This window comes from Condylura cristata, unplaced genomic scaffold (genome assembly GCF_000260355.1).
Source record: "Condylura cristata isolate star-nosed mole 26May11 unplaced genomic scaffold, ConCri1.0 scaffold00016, whole genome shotgun sequence".
Lineage (NCBI taxonomy): Eukaryota > Metazoa > Chordata > Mammalia > Eulipotyphla > Talpidae > Condylura > Condylura cristata.
In genome coordinates this window covers 38,234,863-38,246,568 of record NW_004567117.1, presented here as the reverse complement: position 1 = coordinate 38,246,568, position 11,706 = coordinate 38,234,863, and the positions used below count along the sequence as shown (strand labels likewise).

The window sequence follows — 11,706 nt, the reverse complement described above, 5'->3', positions numbered from 1 at the left end:
GACCTATTGGAGCTTAGCATCAAGTTCTTGGAAAGAGGCCTGAGGGTTCCCATGAAGAGAAGATGTTAAGACAAAAAGCACATCTCACTTCCCCTTGGCCTGGTGTGAGTTCACAGGGCTTTAAAAGAAATTAAAAGGAGTGTATGACATCTTATATAGTTCTTTGACAGAACAAAAGCAAGATAAATCTCGGTACTGTACAAATGTGATTTCCGTAAATGAAGGAAATCTAAACATCTGGCAAGAAATTTTAAAATCTGTCAGTGTGTGAATGTCATCATAAAATTGGAATTGCTGAGTGTTACGAATTGCAAGAGCATGCTCTCTGAATGTGGAAAGGGAATCTCTTGAAGTCCTCTCCTCCCTGTGCGTGATGAAATCTTGTGATGGAGACTACTTCTCTCAGACTTCTCTCAGATGACATTTTGAAGAAATAGTGCTAATTGCTTGTCTTCAATGTACTGAAAGGGAGATTAAAATGAGGAAATGCTTCCATTAATCTGGTGACTTGATGTTTGAACCCCACGTCCATCTACCATGTGACCTCGGCCAGGTCATCAGCCTCCTCTAGCCTTCTGTCTCCTTATCTATTAAATGAGAATGAGCATTCTCAGCTTATAAAATAGTCATGAGGCGGTCAACAGTCTCGGCAAAATACCTGGTCAAGGTAAAGTCTGCAGAAATGGGAATTATAAAGTGACAACTAAGACCAGCCTCTGCTGTCAGCCTAGCTCACCTGCGGTGATGATAAGGGAGTGCAGCCTCTAGAAAAGCTCTAAGCTTCAGGATTCGGTAAGTGGCCTCTGGAAGGGACAGCTAAGACTTCAGCCTGCTTCTTTAAGGAGCACAAGGGACATGACGCTGTTTGCTACCCTCTGCTACTTGTCCTCCCATCTGGCATCGAAATAACAGAACTTCTTGCCCTTTGGGCAATGCATTGAAGCTTTTATTGTGATTGGTCACAGTGCAGGAATAGAAATCTAATTGACAAATAGCCTAACTGTAAAGAGCATTGATCTGGAAGACTTTGGGGACAAGAGTTCACTGCAAACAAGTTCGAACCAGAAGACGTTGCCTGAAAATCATAAATTTAGTCAAGGTTGAAAGATACAAGAATAGATAAGTGTTTTGCACAAAGGAAATCTCGGTGGTGGTCCAGTGCAGTCAATGCCTGCAGAATGCTGTCTCTGAGGGGTTTTATTTTGCTTCTTTGAGAGAGGCTGCCATTGTCAGTTCAACTGGGGCTTCCTTGCTTCATATGGAGAACCTGGAGGAGAGTCCACAATTGCAAAAGGGTCAGAAAGAGTCAAGTTTAATGATGCTCAAGTTTTAAGTAGGATCCAGCTCCCAACCCCAACAAAGCCTCACTTGAGCGCCTCTTGGAAAAGCAACTTCCCACATCTCCAGGCCTCTGAGGCAGGACACAGCAATCTGGATTTTCATACATTTTCCTGACGATTCTGAGCATATGATGATTTGAGAACCACTGCTGTCCTTTCAGAGGGAAACAAACTCCCTCAATTTCTTTTTGACCCCACATCATTTTGGGGCCTTTTTGTTACTTTAGCTTGATGTATACCCTGACGTGACCCCTGAGGTAGGTCTGGATCTGTATTGAAAAGGAAATGTATTATCCCCAAGAATTTGTTCCTAAAATGGCAGCGAGGCATGGGGAGTGAGGATTTTAATTCTTACAGTTTCCTGCTTTGGCTGTGTCTCAGTACACACATCAAGGCTTGTTTATGAGTTACACAATTACACACTAGAAGCCCATGACAGTGAGTAGCAATGTAGTCAACTTGGGAAGAGGGGTTAAGTTGGGTTTCTGCCCATTCTAAAGTGATTTGTGGCTTGCTTGTCACGGCTTCTGTTCAAATGAAAGAAGAAGGAAGAATAAGCAGTGATCATTTAAAAATTCTTCTTTGTTCTCTTTTATAGCACCCTTTACCGGCAGAGATGAGAAAACACTTTTCATCCAGACCAGAGCTTATTACACTTTCCAAGATTCTCTGGCAATTCAGAGTCTCCAATGTCCAGGCCAGCCATTTGTTTTTAATAAAGGAATTACTGATATTCTCAGACTGGTTATTACCTGCTCTGTGTCTCAACTGTTTTGACCAGGTGCTAATGAGGCCAGAGTGGGTGGTGGGTGGGGGTGTTGAAGTCCCACACAGACCTATTAGCTTTGGCTTCTTGCAGGATGTCACCAGTCTGTGCAAGGACACTGCTCTCCACCCTACAGGAAAGCCACAGCTGCTGGTCGTGCAGGGCACAGTGAGAATGCAAGGAAAGAGCCATCCACGTGCCCTAATGGCTCAAAATGTGAATCTGAGCAGTTTGAGTCAAAATACAGCTACAAGGGAAAGAAGAGTGTGATCTCACGAAGGTTAAGGACCAGGAAGCAAGAAAGGGGCCTTGATGGGGTGGGGAGAAGCTGTATTTGAAGCTGCACCTGCTTCATTCTAGAAACTGTACAACTTTTTCTATATTTGAAGCTTCCTTCAGAACATTTAAAATATTAAGAGCTGGTGATGGGAAACCCGCCGGGATTACAATTGAGATGGAAAAAAAAATGTACAAAATGATGTAAAAATAAACTGTTATAAAATAAATAAATAAAAAATTGTGCAGGCCACTACTCACTTCCCACCAGGTTTTATACAAAGCGACTTAGAAACTATTTCAGTCCTGAGGAGTCAGTGCTGATATTGCAAAAATAAATAAATAAAATAAAATATTAAGAGCCAAAATCTTGCTGTTCTCTGATGGGATAGTCCCTTAGAAAGGAAAACAAGTTTGCACACTTCTTTCCATAACACCCGCTATGGTGAGAGTCCCAGATGTCTCTCTCAGGTCCACCCAATAAGTGGAGGGAAAATAACCTGTGGATGTAAAGAATAGAAGAAACAGGACCCGGTCCAAATCTCACATGTCACCCAAAGGCCAGCATCAACCTCCCCTGATACTCAAGACTATGGTGACATTCAAGATCATGGTTTAGGCCCCAGGGCTGACTGAAACGTGGCTCGTGCTACAGAAACCGGGGACCCAAGGTCCACCTGTTTTTTTTGTTTGTTTGTTTGTTTGTTTGTTTTGGGTGAGAAGGCTCCAGTTCAAAGAAAGATTAGACTTGAAAATTACTGGCCATAATTGCTAATAAAGTTCTGGACCTTGTTTGCCGTGATGAAACAGTCTTGGTTCATGGCACATGCACACCTTTCTTTCCTGGATTAAGAAAACATCTTTGTCATTAAAATGGAGGAAGAAGCTGAGTTTCTAACTACAGCTGTGGGCGGTTGGCAACAGGACTTGATGTTTTATTACTAAAATGGGATAGGAGAGAAGATGGGATCGTTTTTAATTTTAAGAAAAGTCCTCAGCCACTGACAATTCCTGCTGCTAATTCTAGCAAAGCTCAGCTAAGTTATTAAATATCTTTTTAGCACTCCGACAGATCTGGATTTCTAATAACTCTTCTGGTACACCTTGAATAAGAGAACTGTAAGATGTTTTCAGTTTGAGGCAGAATTTCCAAAGCACGAGGGGTGATTGATTTTGCACGTCTATGCAAAGGTGAGTCTAATACTGACTTTGCATATGACTGGGAAATATATTCAAAAGAATGAGGCTGGTGTGTGTAATCGTTAATTAGCTTGAGAAGGAATGACATAGGATGGGCTTGGGCCCTCCCTGGTGGCTCAACTGGTTAAAGCACAGCACTATGAAGCTATCTGCAGCCACTGCAGTGCAAGTTCAATCCCCTGCCAGGGAGGTGACCCACATGGCACAGCAGACCTCTCCTGACTCTCCCGCTGCTCCCCTCAGCAGTGTATTTCAATCAATCTGCCTATTGTGCTCCCCACTCTGTGTCTGGTGATTCCTCTCACCCCCTACTCTCCATGCACCTCTGACCTGTACCCCAGTTCTGCACGCAAAAATGAAAAAAATTTTTAAAAATAAAAGAAAAAAAGTGGGACTGGCTTTCTAAACTTGTAAAAGGAAGAAAAACACATAAGGAGATCTAGAGGAAAAGTAAGATCTGATTCTGCAAAGATGAGTTTTCTCAGCTGACACGGAATACTGTTAACACTGTGGTCATGCTTCTGAAGGCAACTCTTTGAAGCTGTTCCACCCTACAGCCTTCCAGAAACTTTTGAGGAGCAATTCTTTTGTAACTGCCTTAGACATTTACAAAATACTCCCCTGAATATGCTGGGAAATTTTCAATCCTTGAGGAAGGAATTCAATTTTTGAGAAATATACCAACATTATCCATAGTCAGTTTAGGGAGAATAAAGGAGTTCCAAGTGGAGATTTTTAATAATAAGGTTTTGTACATTAACCACATGGTTGTGTGTGTGTGTGTGGGGGGAGGTTTATGAATGAGTTATGAGGGTAAGTGCATTTTGATGTTTGTTAAGTCATTTTGGAGGGTGTGCGGTAGAGACCATTCTTTTTCAGTGGGAAGGCTCTGCTCTTGCACACGGAAACCCAGCAAAGTGCTTAGCCAAGAAAGGACCTGGCAGGCCAGTGGCTGAGAAGTTAATCTGGCACGCAAAGATCCCTCAGGGCCGTGTCATCCACCCACAAAGAAGGGGGCTGGTCACACACCACCTGCGATACAGGTGTGGAGAAGAGACGCTGTCTGGGCTTTGTACAAAGTCCGTACTTACTTCTGAACTGGTTTCCTTAACCAAGATTTCCTTTTCTGAATAAAGATTACCAGATTCTAGGATGCTGACTATAACATGAACTTTTCTGTTTGTCTGTTTTTTTAAATAATATAGAAGTTTATTTTTACATCATTTTGTGCCTTTTTCCATCTAGTTGTCATCCCCGTGGGCTTTTCATCACCCACTCATCCATGTGCCATCACCATACTCCAGTGCACTCCCCCCATTTTTGATCCCATTCCCCACTCCACCCTGGAAATATAGTTGTTCATTATTATTTCAGCCCCCTGGTCCCTTATGCTCCTGCTTGACAACATGAACCTTAAATCTGCACTTAGCACAGAGAAGGTGCTGAAGACCAAAGGGCAGTGAGGGAAAGCCCCCCCCCCCAAGCATGGGGCACCCGGTGAGCTAGGTCCTCAACCAAGGAACCGCCATGAGAGAGTGAAGGCAGGAGCCCCCGCTCTGTGAGCGGAAAGCACTGGATTCGCTACCAGATACAGCCAGAAGCAGGACCTGCTACTCTCACGCATCCTTCATATCTCAGATCAGTGAGGCTGCCCCTCCCCCAGCCCAAGTCTCCAACAGCAGGGGGCTGTCCAAGAGAGAAGTCGCAGGGTCCTGCCCTGGTTCCCCTCTGCTCCCTCACCTCTGAAATGGACAGAATCTTCCTCTTAAGACAGCTATGAGCATTAACTGAGAAGATGAAGGTAAACCGCTTCCCCGAGTATTTACAGTAGACTCAGTAAACCTGGTTATTGTGATGACAGTGCCCTGATTATTCTTTTGCCTTTTTTCATAAATTTCATGGTAGTAAAAGTTGATGAGACTCACGTTGTTTCAGCTCCCTTGATTGCTTCTTCTAAGGTTACTTCTTCTAGGGTTTATCCTCTCCTTCCTGTAGCAGATGATGCTATTTGGTATGACTCTTCCCTGTCCTCCACAGGATTATCCACAGGCAAGAACCAGTCGACTTTGTGTGTTTGCCAAGTTTTAAAATATTGGAATGAGAGCTGAACTAGGGAATCTTGGAACAAGCTCTAAGAAGTACGCTTTGCATGCAAACTGGCAAACAAGAGTTCTCTCCTCAGAAAACACCTGAGTAGGTCATTCTCTAGTGTCCATCCGAAAGAAACATCTGTAGACTCACAAGATTGTCTTGAATAATCTATCTCACTATCAGCATATGCTGGTAGGTTTTAAAAATCAATGCACAATTGCTAAGACAATTCCTAAACATTTTTAGAGTGGAGTTTGGAACCAACAACCTTTTGGCGTGCTAAGAAGAATAATATTTTTTGCCCAAAGAAAGGGCAGCATGGAAACCATCTAGTCATTTTCTGACTGTGTGAGTGTCAGCCCACAGTAGCAGGATGAAGGCTCGCATGTGAGGCAATTTTACTTTCTGCTCAAATTTCTCCCCACTCCAAGACTCCCAAACACCTCCCCTCCCCCACACCCCCAGACTATTTTTATACCTTTGTGTTCTGAACCTACCTCTTTAAAGGTCCTGTTATCCTCTGAATCCCAAGTAGGCTGGTCACTGCCCAGCGGCTCCCAGTGAGGAGACTGATGGCTTCTGGTTCCCTTGGCTTCCAAGAAGTGGAGCAAGTTTCTTGTGGCTTCTTCCCAGCTTACGGACTCAAGTGGTTGCTGCTTCAGATTTCCTCCCTCATAAAGGTATGGGGATTCTCCAGTGCTCTTTTTCCCCATTAAATGGCCTATAATAAAAAAAGAAGAAAGAAAACAGAACATCTCTGACGTAAACCAGGGGAATGAATGAGAAATGAAAAAGGACACCAATGATGTGTGTACTATTTGCTCTTAAATGCAGAACACTTAGCATTTTATTATTAGAAGCTAGTTCATACATACTGTCACATTTTACCCCCTGGCCAAAATGGGCAGTGTGTTGGAGGAAATTGAAATTGCGACTCAGGTGTGGCAGCATTTCAGTTAACTAGCTATGTGACCAGGGTTTCGTTCCAACGACTCAATTAACTAGCCAGGTGACCTCTGCCAAGTCATTTAGCATCTCCAGTCTTCACTTCTATCAACTATAAAATGAATAGGTTAGACTAGGTGAAATTGAACGAATCTTTCTTATCAAAAATCCTGTCACCAATTCTGTGTGCACAGAATTCTATTCCCAACTGAATGGTGAAATTAACCTCCCCAGTCAATTGTGAATTGCTACCAACATCAAAGGGATGATGCTTTTCTTTGTGTTTTAAAAAAAAATAAGGATTACTTTCCTCTTAAGGTAATACAAATATATCAAAGGAAAATTTTATTTAACCTTTCTCAGAGTTTTAGTTGTGATTGAGTCAGAGAAATGCCACCTAGAAATTACAGCCTGTTAAGCATATAGTTGCAAACAAGTTCTGACCAACATTTCTCAGCCACATGGGTGTAGAGCAGTCTCTTAGATATTGAAAACCACCAGGGGAAGTCTCTACGTGGCTCCAGAGGTGGCCACCTGTCATACCTGCTACCTGTAAGCAAAATCTGCGGTGCAGAATGCCTTGGCTAAAACCAAGGACATTCATGTGTTTAAGTGGGCATTGCCCTGGCACAAGAACACAAGGTTCGGGCCCTCCCTGGTGGCGCAGCGGGTTAGAGCACAGCACTGAGAATCTAAAGCCGCTTCCGCATGAGTTCGATTCCCGCCTGCCCCGGAGGTGACCACACGGCGTGGCAGACCTCTCCTGACCCGCCCGCTGCTCCCCTCAGCAGTGTACTTCGTCGATCTGCCTGTTCTGCTCCCCACTCTGTCTCTGGTGAATCCTCTCACCCTCCGCATCTCTGGCCTGTACCCCAGTTCTGTATGAATAAATAAATAAATCTTTAAAAAAAAAAAAAAGAACACAAGGTTCACATTCACAGCTGGGCACCAGCCTATTCACATGATAGTGTTTATTTTTGTTAGCTCATTTCTCCCAACTCTGCCATGGGTCTTATAGCACGTTCATGTTTCTAACATAAATAGAAGTGTGGTGCTATGGGTATAAAGTTCACCGGGCGAGAGTCAACAGTGATGCCACTGTTGACTGATATTACAAGTAATGAAGTCAAATGTTAAATCCTTGTACAAGTGATGTGGGAGTTACAGTTGATAGGCCTTTGTCACTTAAAATGGCCACTTCCCTGTGGCTCTGTTGCCTGTGACTTTACTACTGGATGTGTATTGTAGGGTATAGTGTGCAGGTTGTTTAGTTGTGGGTTATTTCATTTGATCTGCACCCTAACCAGCTTGATGAAAATGAGATTTGCCAAAGGTCACAGACATGTGAGCAAAGATTCTAGGATTAACATCAGCGCACAGTCAAGACTCTACAATGTTACACTGTTTTGACGAGTCTGATCATCCGAAGACTACAGGGTAGCCAGAAATCATTCTGGTCCTGCCAGTAAGGAGCAGTAAAGACTATAAAAGTCTCTCTAATATCTACATAAATAAAGATAGATCATGTATCAGTATATCATGACTCATTATGTGACTCAGAAAAATGAGTTCTGTGAGTATTGGGAAGCATGAAAATGACATCTTACCGCCTTGCCGTGAACACTTGTAAGTCACTTCCAACATGATGCTTCACACTGCCAAGACCCTATTGAGGCCACTGTCCCAACCGAGGTTTGAATCCTGAGTGAAGGGCTCCCCACTTATCTGCCAGGTCAACTTGGTGCCCGGATATCCACTAAATAACCTTGCATTTAGCCATAAGACTGATTAGGTTGCACAGCTTCCGGGGAAGACATGAAGCATTTGGCTATATTTATAAGGAGGAAATTGAATCATGATGATGGAAAAGCAGGATTAGAATCGATGCTCCCAATGCATGAATGACCTCGGTCACTTTTGCCCTCCCTAATAAGTCATCATCTGGTTCAGATGCTGGAAATGAGCAAGGGGTTGTTGCCAAAGAAATGGGTGGAGGGGGGTGGCAATGAGGATGTTTTTTTGTAAATAATTTCATTTTTACCATTTCTGAATACTTTTGTGATTTTGTTCCGAGGTGGGACGGTAAAGGAGTCCTTTATGATTAAACACGGGTCTTTATGTTAATGCAGTGTACTGATGTCAGTGTTTGCCTATTGGGTGGGGTGGGAGGGTTGTTCAGATGCCCATCCCCAGATCTACAGACTGGAAGTAAGAAAAGTGGGCTGCCATTGGCTTCCCAGAGAAGCGCAATTCCCCTAAGTCCTATTGCACTTTGCAGTTGGCTACTGTCAACCAACATTCATCTCCATGGTAACAAGGCTACTATGCCCACTTGCACCTCTTCTCCCATCGCCACTCATTATGTGGCCATATTCTAACCATGGAGAGCTCAGCATAGACAAAAGCAGGCACTTAAAAACCTTGCCCAGAGGGAAGAAAGCTTTTGTCCTTTCTAACAACTTCAATCCCACTAAAACTGGCAGTTTTGAAGTAGAAATGCATTTCCTTCCACTCAAAACTTGAAAATTACTGTAACTTAGGAAAAGATCCATTAAGACATAAGTGGTGTGTACTTCTAAGAACTAGTTTTTCTGGAGTCAGGCTTCAACTACGCTTCAGTTTCTGAAGAAGCATGAAACAGAAGCCCTTGCTGACCTGAGCACTGGCTGGTCCGGAGTTCACCGGCAGGTCCTCTCCGCACCGCATTTCTTAGGCGTGTGATAGGCGTTGACGTAGTTTCATGACGCAAACAAAGCATTTGCACCAGCTTCTTTCAGTAGGAGAAACCACTTAACACACCTGGAAATTTGTGCTGACTGCTTCCTCATGGACACCAATGGGTAGTTTCAGTTTGATCGAGTTAAAACTAGACTGTCTGTCTTCCGGAATTGGGAGGAGAGCCATTTACTTCCACTAGGGGAAAACGCAATTTAAAATCTGATACCCGGCCCTCCCTGGTGGCGCAAGGGGCTAGGGCCCAGCACTGCAAGCTGGCTGCAGCCACTTCAGTGCGAGTTTGATCCCCACCCCGGAGGTGACCCACATGGCGCGTCAGCCCCCTCCTGACCCGCCTGCTGCTCCCCTCAGCAGTGTACTTCATTGATCTGCCTGCTCTGCTCCCCACTCTGTCTCTGGTGAAGTCTCTCACCGCCCCTGCACCTCTAGCCTGTACCCAGGTTCTGTATGCATAAATAAATCTTTTAAAATTGAAAAAAAAAAAGTGATACTACACTTCAAGCTAGCAAAGGTGCATGTCCCAAAGGAGGGCATGACCGAAGCACGCTTTCTCTCCACTAAGCCGTTCCCTTAAAGCCAGTGTAGTATTCCAAGTCACCTCCTTGTCCCTTTCTTCATCAACTGCCCGCCAGCCAAGGGAGGAAAAGGAACACCGGTGTGGTTGAGAGCAAGTGGGGAATGAGCCATTTGAAGCTGCTGCCCACCACTGTATTCTGGGGTGAAGAACACCCGAACACGGTACCCCAAATACCTCAGGGCACAGGTGCCGGGCACGGCACACAACAGGTGGGGCTGGCTTGCATCAGAAAGCTCCCAGCTGCTTCTCCTGTGTGTCCCCTTCGCCCCCCACCCTCCGCCTCCCAGCAACCGGATTTGTACTAAAGCTTTTGAGTACAAAAATGGGCCAGAGATAAAAGACTGGAGACCTGGAGTCGCATTGCACCCTCCCAGCTCACTGGCTGGTGGCTGGAGTGGACAAAGGCCACTTGCTCCAGCTCCCAGAAGCCCTATGAGGCACCCACTCTTGGTTTCTCTTTTGAAGTAAGGGGAGGGGGGTGGAGGGAGGCTGTTTCATCTTCACCATCAAACCTCTCCTCTCTGCCGGGTCCCGCCTTCTCAGAGATCACAAGTACTTCCATCCCTGGTGCTGCCAACACCTGGCAAACACTGTGGCACCCCTGAACCCTGGACTCTGACAAGCACAACAAACACACTGAGCTGAAGATGTGGAGATTCATGACTGTGACCTAGCCCTAAATCCTTCCTCACCTGAAGACGGAGAACCTGTGAATCGGATGCATATTTGAATTTACTAGTCTCTTCTCAACACAATCCCTCACTTCTAAGGAAACACACACACACACACACACACACACACATCTCTTCTTTATAGATCGATCAGCTTCCAGAAAGCGCTGGGGGTTGCTGCGGTTGAATAGAGCGGGAGGGTTGGACGCGGAGGAAGTTGGGCGCTTTGCATTTGCGGGTGGCTGAGCCTGCAGAGCGGGGAGCTCCCGGGGACGCTGGGGAGCGCGAGGCTGCCGGGCGGCCAGCCGCCTCCTAATTGCGGGAAAGCTGTGGCCGCGCTGGGACTTCCGGGACCCGGCGTTGCCCGACCAGCGCGCGTTCGATTCCTGAGCCCCGACCTCCGCATCTCCGAGCCCCAGCCTGGGAAGCGGGGCGTGCTGGCCGAGGGGACAGGGCGAGGTCGCGGGTGTAGCGAGGCCGAGAAAGAGCGCGGACTCGGGACCCGGAGCGCCGGCACGCCTTGGGGAGCAGGCGACATTCCCGGAGCGTCCAGCTGCTGGGAAGCGAGGCGCTTGGGCTGAGGGCAGAGGGCCGAAAATTCGCTGCCAAGGCCAGAGGAGGACTGAGAGGCTTCAGGTGAGCCACGCAGAGGCAGAGCTCGCCCGCGCTGCGCGGACCCGAGAGGGGGAGCCGGCCCTGGCTCCCCCACCTGTGGCGTTCCGGGGCGCAAAGATGCAGCCTGGTCTCCAGGGCTCGGGGCCGTGGCCGCCGGGCTGCGAGACGCCCTGGGGACCCACCCCGGCTCCCGAAAGTTGTTCTGGGAGAGAGCCGCGCCGCTCGGGGCTGACATTAGGGGCGCCGGGAGACGTCGAGCGGTGGGGTAGGCGGCGACGCTCCAGCGGAGGCCGCGGGTGTCCGAGGGCGGCGCGCTGGCTCGGGTGCCCGGGGCAAGAGTGAAGAGAGCGCGGAAAGGCGGAGGGGGCGGCGGCCGCCGGGGTGGGGCAGGGTGGAGTTTCAGGAGAGTCGGACTGGTGTCTGCGCGCGGGTGTGGGCGCCCACCCAGCCCCGAAGTCCGACCGCAGGAGCGCGCGGGGTCCGGAGAGA

General features: G+C 46.9%; 1 protein-coding gene across 1 annotated transcript; it reads right to left on the bottom strand.

Annotated features, from left to right (window-relative positions):
- Positions 1-921: 921 nt before the first annotated feature.
- GRP (gastrin-releasing peptide) lies at positions 922-8,262 on the bottom strand. The gene is made up of 3 exons (XM_012725792.1): positions 8,226-8,262; positions 6,171-6,394; positions 922-1,267 (listed from the first exon to the last, which is right to left on the bottom strand). Exons 1-3 carry the CDS (start codon positions 8,260-8,262, stop codon positions 1,235-1,237), a joined length of 294 nt encoding a protein of 97 aa, XP_012581246.1. The 3' UTR covers positions 922-1,234.
- Between the last annotated feature and the right edge of the window lie 3,444 nt (positions 8,263-11,706).